The sequence below is a fragment of the Corvus hawaiiensis genome, chromosome 4 (genome assembly GCF_020740725.1).
Source record: "Corvus hawaiiensis isolate bCorHaw1 chromosome 4, bCorHaw1.pri.cur, whole genome shotgun sequence".
Taxonomy (NCBI): domain Eukaryota; kingdom Metazoa; phylum Chordata; class Aves; order Passeriformes; family Corvidae; genus Corvus; species Corvus hawaiiensis.
Window position 1 is genome coordinate 44,119,267 of NC_063216.1, and position 18,404 is coordinate 44,137,670.

General features: G+C 40.7%; 1 protein-coding gene across 5 annotated transcripts in view; it reads left to right on the plus strand.

Annotated features, from left to right (window-relative positions):
- Nucleotides 1-18,404, plus strand: part of PTPRB (protein tyrosine phosphatase receptor type B) — a 63,248-nt gene that overhangs the window by 31,954 nt on the left and 12,890 nt on the right. For 3 of the 5 annotated variants that reach the window (XM_048300567.1, XM_048300568.1, XM_048300570.1), the window contains 18 exons: nucleotides 192-458; nucleotides 1,763-2,026; nucleotides 3,008-3,271; nucleotides 4,183-4,446; nucleotides 5,114-5,377; nucleotides 6,240-6,509; nucleotides 7,127-7,390; nucleotides 8,225-8,488; nucleotides 8,861-9,142; nucleotides 10,311-10,589; nucleotides 12,486-12,635; nucleotides 13,868-14,111; nucleotides 15,272-15,378; nucleotides 15,889-15,988; nucleotides 17,467-17,547; nucleotides 17,651-17,668; nucleotides 17,773-17,854; nucleotides 18,308-18,398. In XM_048300567.1, coding sequence (XP_048156524.1) covers nucleotides 192-458; nucleotides 1,763-2,026; nucleotides 3,008-3,271; nucleotides 4,183-4,446; nucleotides 5,114-5,377; nucleotides 6,240-6,509; nucleotides 7,127-7,390; nucleotides 8,225-8,488; nucleotides 8,861-9,142; nucleotides 10,311-10,589; nucleotides 12,486-12,635; nucleotides 13,868-14,111; nucleotides 15,272-15,378; nucleotides 15,889-15,988; nucleotides 17,467-17,547; nucleotides 17,651-17,668; nucleotides 17,773-17,854; nucleotides 18,308-18,398 — 3,555 coding nt within the window. The other 2 variants (XM_048300572.1, XM_048300571.1) reach the window with 2 other exon arrangements.

Consider the following 18,404-nt stretch of genomic DNA (forward strand, 5'->3'; position numbering starts at 1 on the left):
GTTTCCCATAGACCACATCCCAACAGACAGGAAGCAGTCCACAGTTAAAGTATTTTTAGTCCTGTTGAGTCTGGCTGCAAATTGGAATGTTCTTTTGATGCACTTCCTCAGTGTGACTAAACTTCTGTTCTTTGGGGGATTCTTTTTAATTTTGTTTCTCCTCAGTAACATTATGACAATTTTCTCTTCAGTGCCAGCCCAAGTGACGGGTCTGACTGTGGCAAGTCAGGGATCAACCAACAGCTTGTTCACCAACTGGACAAGAGCACTGGGAGATGTAGACTCATACCAAGTGCTACTGATTCACGAGAATGTTGTCATTAAAAATGAAACTGTTCCCAGTGAAACCAACAGATACCACTTCTATCCTCTGAAACCTGGAGGTCTTTATTCAGTTGTTGTCACCACTGTCAGTGGAGGGATATCTTCAAGGCAAACAATTGCAGAGGAAAGGACAGGTAAAAAAGAAAACACTCCAGCATGCTTTTTGTTAGTTCTCCAAAGCTAAATTTACCTAAGAGAATGGTCTTGTGATTAAGCCACTGCACTGAGTATTCAGAAAAACAGGAGTTTCATCCATATAGGTCCATATGTGCACACTGTCTGTCCAGATTTGTGTAAATATAGCTTTAGAGAGCTAACTGCTCTAACTACAGTGGGAGCTCTGTACAGCAGGATCACTCTGTAACAAAGGCAAAAGTATGCCCTGAGAGTAATGAACAACTGTGCTGGGCGAATCACTCCTTGGAAGGGACTTTGTTGTTCCATTGTTCCATGTGGTGGTGTAGGATGATTGCTCCTTACTTACGTGTGCCAAGAACCAGCCTAAAGGTGGTGGGAGGTATATGTGTTTCAGTTTGTCACAGCCCATTCTTTTTCTTTAATCCAACATCAAAGAATGTCCACCAGGGCTAATTACTTATTATGAGGTCCTTCTGTGTTTCATAGAACAAGATTTACTGTTGCATCAAATTCTTTAAGTTTAAAGAGTCGTGAAATGTAATACCAGTTCTTTGGATATTTAGAGGAAAAATTTGGCAACACTGCAATTTCACCCTTTATGTGAATTTGGCAAAGGCCGGGCATTCTGCAGTTTTCTGCAATGTTCTCCTCGAAAACAACTATTTTCAGGTGAAAAGACAAAAACAAACCTGAAAAAGAATTGAAGAATAATACTAAAAGGCTTAAAGTAGGTAAGTTTATTTTGTAAAATCTGGGGGGGATTTGACGCTGACAGCTGTTGGCCAGCCCCTCTGCTGAGGTAAGTCAGTTCAGTGCAGCAGAGTCCAGTGAAAATGTGAAAGTTCATTATATCTAAGCTCTGTCCCTGTTATAACTGAGAGGTTTGTACCTGAGTGGTGATAGTTCTGGCAATGCGGAGCCTTTGAGCTTGCCTTGCTGGCTTGAAAAACAAGTGGCATTCATGTTTTGTCCACTAGGCGTCAGAGAACCCACTGGAAATGAAACATTCGGCTACGGGCCTCAGCATCTCACGAGCCTCACCACTTATTGCTGTTACTGAGGAATGGCAGTTTGAGAGGATAACTTCTGGGATTTTAGAAGTGCTGGGATCGGGCCACCAAAGACAATTTCCTTCACTCTATTTAAGAAAGCAGATGAATGTTGCTGAGAGGGAGTCAGTGCAGAACTTCTCAGGGTCCCAGACCACTTATTTTGCAGGGGATGGCATTTCAGGGATTCTCACAGTGGTAAGAATTGCCTAGTTAAAGCTTTTTTTTGTTTTTCCCTCTTTGTTTCACAGTTCCTTCCAGCGTGACTGGAGTAACAGTAAATAACTCCGGTCGCAGTGACTACCTCAGTGTTTCTTGGCTGCCAGCTTCTGGAGATGTAGACAGTTACTTGGTAACACTCTCTCATGATGACAAGATTGTTCAGGCTCTCACCATTTCCAAATCATTCAGTGAATGCTCCTTCAGCAGCCTTTCTCCTGGGACGCTTTACAATGTGATGATAACCACAAAGAGTGGAAAGTATGAAAACTATTCCCTCGGCCAGGAACGAACAGGTAAAGAGAGGCTCTGAGCAGGTACAGTCACTGTAACTGTTTTGTATAGCCATTACCAATGATTTATCAATATCTGACCAAACTGGGATGGATGAGTAGGGGTTGGAGGGTCAAACTATAAAAGTAGAGCTTTATAGACTTAGTTTTATTCTTATGCCCCTGTTGCTGCTTTATGTCATGCAAAAATACTTTAGCATGAATAAAAGTCATGTCAGTCCTTATGAGTGAGCAGAAATAATGTATCCATTTTGGCTCAAATGTGTTGTCCTGCCCTTAATGCCTCTCCCTGGCCCTTCATGTATATCCTGCAGATCATCTCCTCAGAAAGTTACTCAGGCACTGAAAGAACAGAATAGGATAGGATAATTAGTAAAATGTTAGTGGGGTGTCACAATAATGAGTAACACCCATGTCAGTTGGTTTTGGTAAGACATAGACACGTCTGTGGTTTTGGTCATGCAATTTTCAAGGATATTATAACAGGAATAGAGAAATCTCAGAAAAGGATGGAAATAATGATGGAGAACCTTTTAAAACTTTCTCAAAAATTGAAAAAACTGAGACTTTACACTTCGTAAACCAGTAAACTAAAAGAAAGATTGTAATATTGTTAAAATAACAAAGAGTATCAAGTTAGTGCAATTTTAGTCTTTCATGATCTAAGTGAAAATCCAAGGAACAGCCATGAAAGGACAAGAACCAAATTCTGGATCAGTGTTTGCTGTGGAACTCACAACTCTAACAAAAACGGAGCAAGTTCCGTAAGACCAAAAATTGGAAAGGCAAACCATTGTACTGTCGTAAGATGTAAAGCAGCCTGGAAACTGCAGTTACTATTTAATTGCTTAAATCCATATTGTTGTCTTTTTGCAATTTCCTCACAAAACTCTGGTAACTACCACAAATATAGTTCTCTATCACAGCTCCTGTTACTGCAGGAAATTATTGCCTTCTGAATCTTTATGTGTTTTTTTCTTTCAGTCCCTTCAAGTGTTCAGGGCCTTACTGTCAGCAATTCAGCCAGAAGTGACTACTTGAAGGTATCCTGGTTACATGCATCTGGATATTTTGATAATTATGAAGTGATCATCAGGAACAACAATGATTTCATCCAAACAAAAAGTGTCCCAAAGGATGAAAATGAATGTGTGTTCACTAATCTGGTCCCAGGGAGGCAGTACAGTGTCACAGTCAGCACAAGGAGTGGGAAATATGAAACTAGTGAAAGGGTCTATGGCAGAACAAGTAAGTAAGCACCCTGGAAACATTCCGAGACACTCCAGGGTTATTTTTTTTTATTTACCATACCCAGGAACAAAAATCCCATATGATTTTAACATAGAATGTTGACTATAACTCTTTGACTGTGTATTGTTCCAAATACAGAAAGCAGTGTTTAAGTTACAAACAAAAAGTGAAAGAAGAGACCTGTGCTGTTAAATTGGAAAGCAAATCTTGAAACACTGAAAGCCAAAAAACAGTTGTACTGTTTTCCACATGAGTTTAGTATTTATAAATAAATTATGCCAGAATGTACAAAAGAGTTTTTTCTGGTCATGGAAATATATAAGGAAGAAGATAGACTAGACCTCACTCTATTCAAACCACTCCAAGAACTGGAATTGGAGAGCATGGGGCAGGAGTGGTAAGGTGGCTAGTTGGGAGCCAGCAGGGATCTGCATGCAATCTGCCTGTCTTCACCTGGCACTGTATGTGAGTTAAGGAGCCATGCTGAGAAACTCAGTTTTTTACACAGATGTAGCACTGGGCAAAAGCAACTCACCTGTGTCTGGTACAAGCTGGAAAGTGCATTGTGGTGCTGCATCACACAGGTGGGCTGCCTTGCCTTGGCACTAGCTCAGGCCTCTTTGCACTGTATTTGTTGCACATACAGACCTTACTCAGTTTTTGTTGGCTAGGTCAGCTCCCTGCAGGCTCCAGTATTATTTATTTATTATTTTTATGCTGATAGATTGTGGACTTCTGTCCTGAAACGGGACCTTCCAATGTTAGATGGGGTGCAGACCATCTGCAATCTGCTGCTTTCCTAGGGAACTGAATGAAAAACTGTAGCGCAGAAGCATGGCTGTTAGCTTTTTGCTGTGATCTGTTAGTAAGTACTGAGAAGTTTCCTATCTTTCTTCTCACCTCTTCAGTGCCAGAGTCAGTGAAGGAACTGACTCTTAATAACAGGAGCACAGAAGATCTGCAGGTAACTTGGTCAAAGGCTGAGGGGGATGTTGATAAATATGAGATTCAACTCCTCTTCAATGATATGAAGATCTTCCCACCCATTTTCCTTGTGAACACCATTGAGGAGTATTGGTTCACAGCTCTGACTCCAGGACGTCTATACAAAATTCTTGTCTTGACCATCAGTGGAGATGCACAACGTGCTACTTTCATAGAAGGCCTGACAAGTAAGAAATAATGTGGTATTTAAAATGTGTTGAGGCTTCTCTAGAATGAAGCACTGAAAATCAAGGGTGAGCCATGGTTTTATTTAAGCTCCTGTAATGCTGGCTCAGAGACAGCAGGTCTCATTGAAAATCACAGTAGTACTACAGCCAGCTTGACCTGTGCTTAGTAAACAAATGTCACATTTACCAATATTTGATTGTTGGCAGAGAATCTGATTTGTTGCATGAGAATCGTATTGAGATGTCAGTGTTTCGGTTTCTGTTATCCCCAGGCATGCCAGTTGTTTGCTTAGTGTCTCTAGCTAAATCACTTACCCATTTTACACCTCTGTTTACTTACCTGAAGAGAGCAATCGAGATAATAATGTCAAAATGGCTAACTAGCTGAGGGTACCTAAAGAGCTTTGATTTTTTGAGGTGTTTTTAAAGCATCATGTGGAGAAGAGGGAGGTTACACATAGAATTGCTTTTCTAAAATGGCATAATCCCACACAAATATTTACAATTTTACTTGTGTTTACCCATGAATGAAATTACTTGTACCTGTAAATGATCTTTCTCTTTTGAATCATTTTTTCTGTGGCCATAAAGTAGGTAGAAATTAGGAAGCTTGAGTCAAACAGGAAATTTGTGAGCAGGTGCCTTTTTTTCCCCTGTTTTTTTCCAGTTCCAAGCAAGGTCAGAAATATTCATGTGTCACCTAATGGCATGACAAACAGCCTGAAAGTGAGCTGGACCCCTGGAGGTGGAGATGTTGATTCCTACACAGTGACTATATTTCAGCAAAACCATCAGCTTGATTCCCAGAGTGTCTCCAAACACGTCTCTGAGCACATGTTTCACAAGTTGGAAGCTGGGGAGCAGTACCGGGTGGTGGTGCAATCCAACAGTGGCACCTTGCACAACAGCTTAGCAGCTTTTGGGAGAACAAGTATGTTTCTCTTGAGACAACGAGAAAGTTGCATTATGTCTTCCCAGAGACTGACCCTTGTTTAATAATGTTTATGAATGTACCATAGGGCATGGGGACATTCAGACTCATGGAAAGCTTTTATCTCAAAGAGCATGAGTCATGATGTAGGCACAGGTCTGTTAATACCAATGAGATGTGTCATGTCAGTAGCTTTACATGGGTGAATGTGCATGGAATTCTAGTCCAGCCTAGTGTCTTCCTTCATAGGATGAATGCAGTTCCATCCCTCTCATTTCCTATGCCTGTACCCATCTGACACATGCATGTACTCCATGTAGTCAAGTATTGTGTTCTAACAGAGCCTATTGCATGGTCAAGGCTTGTTAGACAATATAATGCCCCAGTATCCTGGGTGTCACAACATACAGAGCAATGCAATAGCTTGCTTTTAATCTATCCTCTTTCTTTAGCACCTGCATTTGTTATCGGTGGCCTTGATTTTTGTGCAGCAGCTGCTGGCTAACATTTTCGATTCTGGGCTCCTATTTTCCACCAATTTACGACTCCTTTATTTTTCATATGCCTTTCTTAACTGTTTCAGTCAGTTCATTCCACTCTCCTTCTCCATCTTTTCATGATAGTCTATATACATCTGTTGCTTCTCCATTCCCAGCTCAGACATCCCTGATGCTCCATAACTTCATCTGTTTGTATTTATGTCTAGGAGTTATTTGTTTGCATAAACATATGCACAGACATTTCCCACAAGTGAACCTGAAAATACATAAAGTTATGTTCTGTTAGTTACTTTATTCACATCTGTGTGTTGAGTGGTCTGTATCTCACCTGGTAATGTCCTGCCTTTAATTGTCACTTCCAGTTCCAGCCTCTGTCCAGGAATTATTAGCCCATCATGCTTACAGCAGTCATTCCTTGTTAGTAACTTGGCAGAAAGCGCCTGGTGTAGCCGAAAGATATGACATTCTGCTCTTGAACGAGCAAGGAATCCTCCTGAGTAACAAATCAGAGCCAGCTACTGCCAAACAGCACAAATTTGAAGATTTACTGCCTGGCAAGAAGTATAAAATACAAGTTTTGACAGTCAGTGGTGGGCTCTTCAGTAAGCGTGCAGAAACTGTTGGCCGAACAGGTAATTAGAACATCTTGGTTTATTTATACTTCCCTCAGTCATATATCATTAAATACATGAACCATCTGTATATCTTGATTCTGAAAAGATTCTAGCAAGGTACGGACTCAGGATGTTTATGCATCATTTTTCCTGATACATGCTTTGTATGTGAATCTGAGATTTATTGTCATAATGTGACCATGGTTCGTAATAAGGATATTAAACTAAAATGTTGGATGCTTCCCTCGGTCTGTCTTTTGTGGAAATACCTGAATGCTTTATTGTCATTAAGTTTTTAATCCACAGTCTCAAGGCTCTTATTGCAGGATTTGAAGTGAATATACCCTTCTAAACTCAAGGCCACATCTTGCTTGTAGTCTTTAAAGCTTCTTGTAGAAACTAATGGACTGTTTGTGTGAGCACAGTCTAGTCACGCCTTCTGGGAAATAAAAATATTGTATTGGAGAGACTCAGTGGCATCTCATAAATGCTTTCCCCTTGTTTCTGACGGTTGCTGTTGACACTACTTAGCTACTTGAGGCTTAATTGAAATATGTTACAGCCCTGAGTTTATTAAAGTTTCAGCTTAGTGCCTAGACTCTGATATTTACTTTTACGTTTATCCTTCTTTTCAGTTCCAGCAGCTGTTACAAATCTGAAAGTCACAGAGAACACCACTGACCGACTGTCCTTCAGCTGGACCACCTCACAAGGGGAGCTTGATTCATATGACATCTTCCTATACAATCCAGACAAGTCCCTTCATGACAGGATCTCAGGAGAGCAGCATCTCCAGCAGTGTTCATTCCAGAACCTGCGTCAAGGCAGGATGTACCGAATGGTGATTGTTACGCACAGTGGAGACCTCACTAACGAGTCATCTGTCTATGGAAGAACAGGCAAGAACATCTAAGAAAACCATCTGTCTCTAGTGTGGTGCTCATGGGGGACACCACTGACCTTGTCTGAGTCTGATGCTCATACTAGATTAGAGCAACTATTAGAAGTATCAAAATTGACTCTAATATGTAAAAAGCATTAAATATATAAAAAGGTAAATTCTGAATGATGTAGTTATAACAGGACAAATGAACTCTACAACAGTTCCCGGGAGCTCATGTCAGAAGAGAGACATCCCAATGTATGCTCCTTAAGCTGGAAAATGGCTGTCTCCCCTCCTAAAAGCAATATTGGCCTATGTGTGGAAAAGGCAAAAAGGCAAAGCAAGTAGGGTTAATGGGGTAGACAATCTACCAGTAAATTAAACTTGTTTCCCATGGGAAGCTCTCGCTGTATTTCTGTGTTTGTTCAGCCATATGTGGGAAGCAGAGTTTTCTAAGCAGCTCTAGCAGCTCTGACATTCTGTGAAACCTTTCTTTATTCCCCTGAGGCACCATACAGTAACCTGTCTGTAAGACTATGTCTGCACAGTGGTGCACTTTTCTTCACCTACCTCAGAAATGGGTGTTTCCAAACACTGACTAGGAAAACGCTGCTTAACGCTTGCAAAGCTTCCCATTATAAACACTGCAACCTCTTGGTAACAGTGGCAGTTCAAAATAAGAAAGGAAGCTACTGAGATGTGCTTCCTGCTTTTTAGCCAGCTGCGGTGGCTGTCTAGTTTATAACATGACTATCATTACAGGACAAGTGTAAGGTCTGCTTGACCTTTTTGCTTCTTCTCACCCAAAGGATGTTCTAGTTAAAGTAATATTAATTCCTCCTTTTTTCAGTACCTGCCCCAGTTGCTGGTCTCAAGGCATCCAACCGAAACATGACGGATAGTCTGTGGTTCACTTGGGGTCCAGCAGCAGGAGATGTTGACTTCTATGAGCTGAATCTTTACAACCCAAATGGGACACAGAAAGAAACCGAGCAAAGGAAAGACCTGGAAGAGTGGCATTTCCAGGGACTTGTTCCTGGAAGAAAGTACACTTTGGTTGTGGTAACTCACAGTGGTGACCTGACCAACACAGCAAATGCTGAAGGAAGAACAGGTATGGGAGTTTTTTTTAGTCCCATCTGTTTGAATTCATGAGTTCACAATTATGCAACAGACTTATTTCTGAGGGAGGATGTATTGTAAGAGTCATTGAAGGTATTAAGGTGAAGGATAACCTTAAGTGCATTAAACCAATGGAATGTGAAAGAAACATGCACTGATTTCCTTTTAAAGCCTCAGGAATATGTTATGACTGCAAGAGTCACCATCATCAGCACAGGTGCAGTAACTTTCTGTGTATACAAGATAATACAAACTACTTTGTGATGCATGAACAAAATAATGCGTGTTTCATCTTATTTGTCTTGTGTAAAAATTTGTTAAGAATCTCTTGTTCTTCTCTCATTTTCCCCCCCTTTCTGCATAGCACCCAGCCCTCCTAACACTGTGTCATTTACTGATGTTGCAAACACTTCTTTATCAATCACTTGGCTGGGTCCTCCAGACTGGACAGACTATGATGATTTTGAGTTGCAGTGGCTTCCAAAGGATCCCCTCACAGTATTCAACCCCTACAGCAGCAGCAAATCTAAAGTACGCATCATCTATGGCCTGCGACCTGGAAGACTCTATGAGTTCAGTGTCAGAACCGTCAGTGGCAACAGCTGGAAGACATACAGTCGGTCACAGTCTGCAAGTGTGAGAACAAGTAAGTAAAAGTTTCCGTTGCACCCTAACACTCAACTGAAGAAGATGCAAAACTGTAAAATATTACTAGTTCTTTATGCAATCACTAATTGCCATTAATAAATTCATGAGTGACAGTGATGAATTCAGCTAGATTCTAAACCTTTGCTGTGTGCAAGGTCAGCTGTTTAAAGACTGAAAATAGACATTTACAACCTTCACATCCAGGGTCAAGCTGTTTGGTTGCAGAGCCTAAATCAATCAGTTTCAGAGGTAAAATAAAGCTAAATATCCAAACTTCTCTGATGGTAATATATTGAAATAATTGTAATGTTTCTGAATGATAACACAGGAAGGATGAAAGAAACTGTGCTTTACTAGATTTGAAACTGGAATCAGTATTCCACTGCTCTGTGTTTCTGTCCATGTCTGTGAATCTGTTTCATCTCTAGCTGTCTCTAGCAACATCAGTAACAGGCTGATTTGAAAAAGTAACGTGAAATTGTAAAAATAACTTAGTCGTGGCAAATCTTCATGTAATTTGGGGTGGGATTCAGCTCTAAATTGACATCTATGTTTAGTAAGCTATATAGCTCTTTAATTCGGCATAATAACTAAAATTTCCCCTGTATTTAATCACTTAAATGTAGATGCTTGCCGTCTGAAAGTGAAACCCTGTCTTTGTTACATGTCATGATACAAATGGTGCTTCCATATTACATGGATGAAGCATATTTCTGTGGTATGTTTTAGTTACATGGACACATCACATGCTGCCCAGGAGACAAGATCAGTCATGAGATGACAGTATCAGTATTGACTGATACTGGTGACCACATGGAGCTTCCAAATAAGTTGTAACAGCTTTCTAGAAATCCATTGCTTTGTGGTGTTGCTGTTCATGTTAAGACTTGAACGAATAGGAGTTTTTTCCTTGTTTTCACAATTAATTACTGGAGTTTCACAAAGCTGATGGGGTAGATGTCACTAGATCTGGTTTCAGATGACTAAAATGAGTTAGACAGCCTTGCATAATAATCAGGCAGCAAAGATTTGCTGGGAATTCTGACTCCCAGCCTCCTGCTCTGATCTGATGGTTGATGCAGAATCTAGGAGCTGTAGTGTGAGCAGAGAGTGTATGACACCTATCCCTTTTCCTACTGAGCTTCAACTTCCCAACATTTCTCTAGAACCAGACAAGATCCAAAGCCTTCACTGTCGGCCCCAAACCTCTACTGCCATCGCGTGCTCCTGGACTCCTCCTGATTCTGACTTTGATGGGTATAGCGTCGAGTGCAAAAAAATGGACACTCGTGAAGTGGAATTTTCTAAAAGGATAGAAAAAGACAAATCTCTACTTAATATCATGACCCTTGTTCCCCACAAGCGATACCTGGTGTCCATCAAGGTGCATTCTGCAGACATGACGAGTGAAGTGGTTGAAGACAGCACCATCACAATGATCGATCGTAAGTAGAATTCAGAGTTGCCCTGAAGAGAGGCCTCAAGCAGCAATAATCAATTGCTCCTGTTGGTTAGACAGTAAAAGGAGTTCTGAGCTCCCCAATTGCCAATGTATAGAGTGGTGGCCAAAGTAGATTGAACCCATCCTTTGGTCCCTGTTGTGACAGACAATGCAGGATTTTGACTATATTGCCTCTCATTACATTGCCAGACCCAACTATTTGGCTCATTCATGAAATATAGCCTGAGAAACATAAACAAATATCCTGTCCTCATCATCACATGCCTTCAGTTGTCTTCATGGTGGCTGCTTGACTTTCTGTGTCTGGCTGTTTCCCCTCATAGATGGTAGCCATCCTCAGCACAAATATCCATCAGTAAGGACATTAGATTGTAGTACTACATTCTCTTTGGGCTTCTGTAGACTCTTCCAGGTGCTATCTGACCAAATCACCTGTAGGACTTTTACCTGAGGGAGGATCCAGATTTCCATAGCATGTGCTTTGAAACAGCTTCTTCAGTTTCTCTACCCGTAGGCTGCTGAATGGAGAATAGCAGTAGCATCTGCTGGTGCCTCTGCACTGCCAGGCATCACTGCAGTCAACAGCCTACCATCACTGACCCTAGAGCTCCCCCAGGTTTGGCACTACCTCAGCATGCAGTGGCACAGCACAGTGCAGAGGCCTGAACTGCTCTAGAGCTAAACTTCTCAAAAATGAGAGGATGGCCAGGAAGCTTATATTCAGGGATGCCTCTGTAGCTTCTTATTAAAAGCCATGTTTGTGTGAAATGCTAGATCATAAAAATTATGTTTGCTTTGGGAGCTATTGAGCTAAGCTAGAGTTCAGTTGCCAACCCACCTTGTCCTTTGCCCCTCAATTGCCTTTTAATCTTCTTCCTCTATCACAAAGGATCCTACAAAGCCAGATGTAAGACCTAGTAATTCATGTCACAAGAAGTGAGAGTGGGTCCTATTTGAAGGTTTGCTGATTCACGTTTATTCTTACTTAGTTTATGTTTGTTTGTTGTCATTTATTTGTTCTGAACGCTGCTGCTCTCCCAGACCCTGGTAAAGACTGGAGACCCTACCTCAGAGGAACACAAAAAATTGCAGCTGCTCTTTGTAGATGTAAGGGGTTTAGTTAAACAGCATATATATGTGTGAATTTTTGGTTCTTTTGGCATTCTAAAAGCTTTTGAAATTTAGCCACCTGCTTACATTTTTTATATGTTTCCCGTATGTGTAATATAGTTTCAGTACTACAGATTTTTAAAAGATTCAGGAATGTAGATCCTTAAAATCCCCACTTTTGCTGCACTTTCTTCTTTGTGTACTTCCCTTTCCAGTTAACTTCTGCTGTGTCACTGTTCAAGGTATAGTTTTGTATCATGTAAAGAACACTTCCTATAGAAATTCTGCAGTCAGTCCAGAAAATGATAGTCTGTAGTTGAATACTGTGTCTGGCTGACTCTGGCTGTTCCTCTGGAAAATAAAGCAGAAATACAGATGCTTAAAATAGGTAACTTCTGTAGTGTGTTAGGTGTCCTCCAAATTCTTGGCTTAAACCTGGGTCATTTTTAGCAGCTACAATTTCTGTTTTCATAGACTTAACATGACTTTAATGCATTTCCATGTGGGCTTCTGCAGGAATTCCTTCTGAGGAGGTGTCACTCTTATTATGGTGAATTCACTGCTGGCTTGTTTCATTTTTTTGGCAGTTTTGCTGTAGGAGGTGAAGACACTTTCTAGATTGCAAAGAGAATAGAATCAGAGACTTGGGTCCAGGCAACCAAGATTTATTACAAATTGCGTTTTCCTTACTAGATCTAGCCCACAGCAAGTACATAAGTAATGCTTTCTCTCTATTTTGTATTTATTTTCTATTTATTTAATCACTCAGGTCCTCCTCAGCCACCTCCAGACATACGAGTGAACAAAAAAGATGTGCTGATTACCAAATCCTCCATCAACTTTACTTTTAACTGCAGCTGGTTTAGTGATACTAATGGAGCTGTGAAGTACTTTACTGTGGTTGTGAGGGAGGCTGATGGTAAGTGTTATGATTTAATGCTATTCTCTCTATAGCCTATAAAATTTACATGAGGAAGTACATCCCTAGCTCTGCACAGCCAAGGGGTTTCTCCTCATCTAGTGGCTGAGTGTCATACAGGTTTGGGATCCATACTTCCTCTCTAGCCTGAGGATTTAAGAACTCCATCCTATTCTCAGAGAGTCTGTAGCAACTACAGTGCTCAGACAGAGGTAGTAGTTAGCTTCTGTACTCTAGGTTACACTTCTGTACTCTAGGTTATGTTCAGACAATTTCCAAAGTTATGTTGGTTGCCATTGGCGATGAACACAGGAAAAAACTGCCTTGCTGTACACAGATCTCAAAAGGTAGTTTAAATGTAAGGTGGGACCACTAAAAGGCAGCTCTTGGAGAGTTTCACTAAGCCATGCTGAGAAGCCTAAGGTCTGCCAGGTGATGTTTGCTGACTGAAGAAAATGGAAGCATGTGGCACTGTAAAACAGAACAGAAATTGTCCTTGTGGCATGCATGTAAACCTCCCTTTCTACAGTTGACCTATTGTTGAGACGAGACATGTGTCTGACAAATCAGATACATGTCTCCACAGTTAGTACCTCATTTTTAGAAGCGGCTTCATTTACTGGCATGCCAGGACATATTTTGTTGCCCTCATGGAAGTTTCTTAATCTCTCTGTCCATGAGCTCTTAGGAAAAAAAATCAGATAGTATTTCTACTGTTGGCTTTGTCATGTTTGGGCAGACTGTAAAGCTCTTTGAGAAAGGGACTGCTCATTACCATGGCTTTGCCTATCTGAGTCTTTTTTCTAGTATTGTGAATTTGCATTCAGGGGATCCCTGTAATTTCCTACTGTAGTTCTTCTCTATATACAGTAGAGTTGTCAGTGTGTGGGTTTTTTACTTGTTTTTTGAAATAACTGGTAGTAGGATCCAGGAATCTGGACCACAAAAACTCACACCAATGGCACAGGAAAAAATGTCATAACATAGAATACGACCTGTGCATTCCTATTTCAGCAAAAGTTGCACTGAGGACTTGTGAGGAAATCTACCTAAAAAATAATAGAAAAGTTGGTACTAGAAACAAGGTACCCTAACCACTGTAGCTTTGTCTTCATGAGGTAGCTTCCAAGAAATAGAAAATTGGATAAGAATATGTCTGTCAAGAGCTTGAGCCTATAGACCTCATCACATTAATGGCTGTGGCATCTAAACCTTCTGACTTTCTGATGTAGGTAGTGAAGGACCAAAGCCCGATGAGCAGCACCCATTACCTTCCTACCTGGAGTACAAACACAACAAGTCTATACGCATCTACCAGACAAATTATTTTGCCAGTAGCTGTGCTGAAAACCCTGACAGTGACTATAAAAGCTTTGACATTAAGCTTGGAGGAGAAATGGAAAATCTGGGAGGAAAGTGTGATCCAGATCACCAGAAATTCTGCGATGGACCTCTAAAGCCTCGAACTGCTTATAGGTTAGACTTATATTGGTAGTTGTGCTCTGTCGCATTATTAGGCTTGGTGTCATTTGGGTGCCTGATCCGCTTGAGCTTCTGTAGATTAGTAAGTGGGTTGTACAATGTTCTTTGTGTTTCACTGCAAATTTATGAAAACTTTATCCATGCCCCTGTTCCATAGGTAAGAACCAGTCATTCACTAGCATGGGAAAGATATGATTAATTACGTACAAAACATTGTGCAGTGAATAGGTTTACTTATTTACCTCAACTTGATGCAAAGCTCTGCTATTGCTGCTAAACATTTCTTTGGAAAGACTGAAGACCACTGGCTAAGTCAGAAGAGTACTTAACAGCAGAAGGCAAGCATGCTTCACTTAGTCTGGCAGAACTACCCCACTTGTTCCTTTGGAACAAGATAGAAAAACCTCAAGGTTATTCTATCCTGTGGCACCATCCTCAGGCTCCAGATCTAGGTCCAGGTTAGCTGTAGGGTGTAGAAGGGGGTGACTGCCAAGACCAGGCTCAGCAGTTACGCTGGCTGTGAGACCAAACGTGAGCTTCAGTGTGTCTGTCACACCCCTCCCACAGGCAAATACTGTCCTGAGAGATCTGCAAGCTGCTCACTGAAAAGGCACATGGACAGAAGGCGCATGCCAAGGAGTGCCCACTGTGCGTCTCAGCTTCTTCATCATCATCATCAAAACAGTGCTACCCTATTATAGTCTGCTCTCATTGGGGCACACTTCCCAAAATTTCAGTCTGGGAAATATCCACATTACCAGAAGAACAAAGAGGCTGATAGCATTTATCCATTAGCACAGTCGTGCCCAGCCAAACAAAGGGAAAATGTGTCCCCACTGAGAAATATTTCTGAGTCTTCTCTCCTCTGCAGCTTCTGCTAGTCCTGCCTTCAGACATGGTCAGGCTGTGTGTGCCAGCAGCCAGAGCCCCATCTGTTACCTCTGCCAGGGTACCTCAGAGCACTTCACCTGTACAAGCTGGGCTCAGGGATCAGTATTATTAATTAAGTAGAATACTGATTAACTCAGGTAATTAAGAATTAATTGGTGGTCAGTGGAAAGGTTTTAGTTGTCTCATAGGGGGCAAATGAGTTTTTACTTTTCTGCTGTTGGTTCTGAACATCTGATGAGCTGGTTTTTTACCGGTTTTTTTAGGATCAGCATACGAGCTTTTACCCAGCTTTTCAGTGAAGACCCAAAGGAACTTCCTAAACCGCTCTTTGCAGACACCTTCTTCTCTTTACCGATCACTACAGAGGCAGGTTAGTTTCAGGCTTTTATCAGTGTCTGTGCCATGTGATTAGATATTGTGCCTAAGAATACTCTGGCATCTAGAACTATTTGTAAGGAGTGGAACAAATCTTGCTGTGCCTGTCCTGAGGGCTGCTCTGAGATGAAGCTGGAGCCATGGCTTATCTACCCTTACTAGAAAATTCAGATGACTGCTTGACAGAGCTGCTGAAAGTAGAGAAAAGGAAAAATGCTCAGTGGGGCTATCACCAAGAAAGCTTCTAACTGCAGGAGAACCACTTCAATGTAATGGAGCTGTGCTTTCTTTTACTGTGGCTGGGAGTGAATAAATTTGTTTAATGTTTTGGAAAAATGAGGACAGAAAATCAAGGCCGGGTTTTAGCTAAGTGTTTTAATGCCTTACACTTCCTTTTGTTTAGCCATTTTCTTCAGCTGATAATAACAGATCCCCTGAAGGTTATTGATTCTCTGATTCTGCTGATCCTTTCCTCAAGATATATAAATACACTGTTTGTTTCTAGAGCCTCTGTTTGGAGTTATTGAAGGTGTGAGTGCTGGCTTGTTTCTGATTGTGATGTTGGTGGCTGTTACTGCTTTATTTGTCTGCAGACAAAAAGTTGGGTAAGTTGACTTCCTTTATCACTCTGTTATTGAAGTAATGTCAAATTATATTCATTTAAGTAATACAATTGATTAGGCATAACTAAAAATTGGATGGATGCACTGAACAATTCAACAGATAAATCTATGTCCCTCAACATCTGCACACACTAAGTGTACAATTAATGACTTACGGATTAGGAAATCTATATATCCTTAATTCAAATGGTGTCAGAGTTATGTCATAGAGGATCCTTGTAACTTTTTGTTTGCAATAGGAGTCAGAATAGTTCTGAAAAAATGGTTTACCTTTCAAACTTTAGTCTTTTGGGGAAAAATGTCTTTTGTCAAAAAATGAAGTGTTTCAGATTAATTGCATGTGCATTGTAGATGGGAATCTTTTGAAACTGTTCATTTAGAATTTATCATTTCAATTCAAAAATACTGAGATGTGGCATTACCTCAGTGTCCAAAAGATTAGTTCAAACTTGGCTTCTCATTTTTTTGTCAATTATAGTTGTATATTTCATATTACAGATGAATCTTAATTAGTGAACTTACATGTTTTTAAAAAGTTAAATACTGTATCTCAACTGAAAAGATCTTTATCCATTTAAACCATTTTGCATGACTGAGAGATGTGAAATTCTTTGTAGTGTCTGAAATTAGAAAAAACCCTCAACATTTCTATTACATGGGAAACACTGCAAGTCTGAAATTCAGTTCTTTTACTTATACAAAATTAAGTTGATATTTTTTTGAATTGTCTTTTCATATGCCAGAATTTCAGATTGAAAAAAAACCTGTTTTCTGACTTGTCATAGCTTTTAGCCAAAATGGATAAACTTCATTATAGAATGTGGCTTCTTGTTGTAAATTATATACCCAGCAGGATGGCAATAATACTGGTATGGTTTTCCCATATCAGACATAAAGTGTTCTCTAAGGGAGGTGTCTTGAAGGAGGAGATGGCAGCAAAAAGATGAAAGGCAACACTAGCTGTATGGAGTAAGTACCACTTCTATGGCTTTCCCACAGCCTGCTGTGGCTCTGCCTCTTACTCCTGCCATGAGCCTGGGAATCTGCTACAGGCCTGGTCTGGAGAGTGGATGTGCTGGAAGCTGTAGACCTTTTACAGCTCTGAAAATCTCCCTGCATGTTCCTCTCTACACATAGAGAATCAACCGATTTAGGCCCCATCTTAGCATAGGACACCCTCCTTAACGATGGACTGGGCTATGTTTCAGACAAGAAAGAAAAGTCTTACTACCTGTGCCATGCTTATCCTCCACACCACTATTTCCAAGCTAAAATTCAAGAAAGCTCTGTGCTCCAGCTAAGAGCAATGTCACAGGATCAGAGCCAAAAATCGAAACATACTTTCTTAAATTCCTTTTTTCCCAATTTACCATTTTCCAGTTTAGGTTATGTCATTGCCACCTCTTACCAGTTTCAGAACTTAACGATGTAACAGAATACCTTCCTTTTTGTTCCGGCAGTGGCCATGAGAGACCTACAGCAAGGCTGAGCATTCGCAGAGACAGGCCACTGTCAGTCCATTTGAACTTGGGGCAAAAAGGGTAATGTCAAAAGTCTGGTTTTTTAACATGGCATTATGGTTGAACAGACCCACCTGATCACATACTGATGAAGTGTTTCTTTTTCTTTTAAAATAATTTCCAGGTACCGGAAAACTTCCAGGTAAAAAGAAAAAATTAATACCTAAAAAACTTCTTGGTAACCAACTGGATAAATTATGACTGTGATTCATCCTGTGATTTTCTTCCTCCTGTTGAATATTTTAGTCCGATCAAAGTCAGTCACTTTGAAGCACACTTCACCAAACTTCAAGCAGACTCCAACTACCTTCTGTCCAAGGAGTATGAGGTGGGATCCTAACCTAGGCAAAAGACTTGCTTTATGAAGGGGCGGGCTGACTGAATCAACAGGTTAATGTATTAGAAAGGCCTGCGTTTGTTTGTCTTATTCACACAAATCCAAATAAGGTGGAGCATTTCATTTGAACTCCACTTGTCCATGTGCAGAAACCAACTCTTCATTTGGCATCTTGTGGTTGGCAGCCTCTGCCTGGTACCTGTCTGGCTGAGATCAGCAGCATTTATTTGTATGGCACATCTGTGGGATAAAGTATGGAAGGTACCTATGAGCCATGCACTTTCTTTAAAACAGTATGATTAGCTATGTTATTTCAGTTATAAAAAAAACCAACCCTGTTCTCTGTCCATGGCCTTTGAGAGCTGATGAGCAATATTTCCATTTGTGTTGTCTTGTCCTTTAATTATTTTCACCTCACTTTTTATTCCTATTACTTTTTTGCAGGACTTGAAAGATGTGGGTCGAAATCAGACATGTGACATAGCACTTCTGCCAGAGAACAGAGGGAAAAATCGATACAATAATATATTGCCCTGTGAGT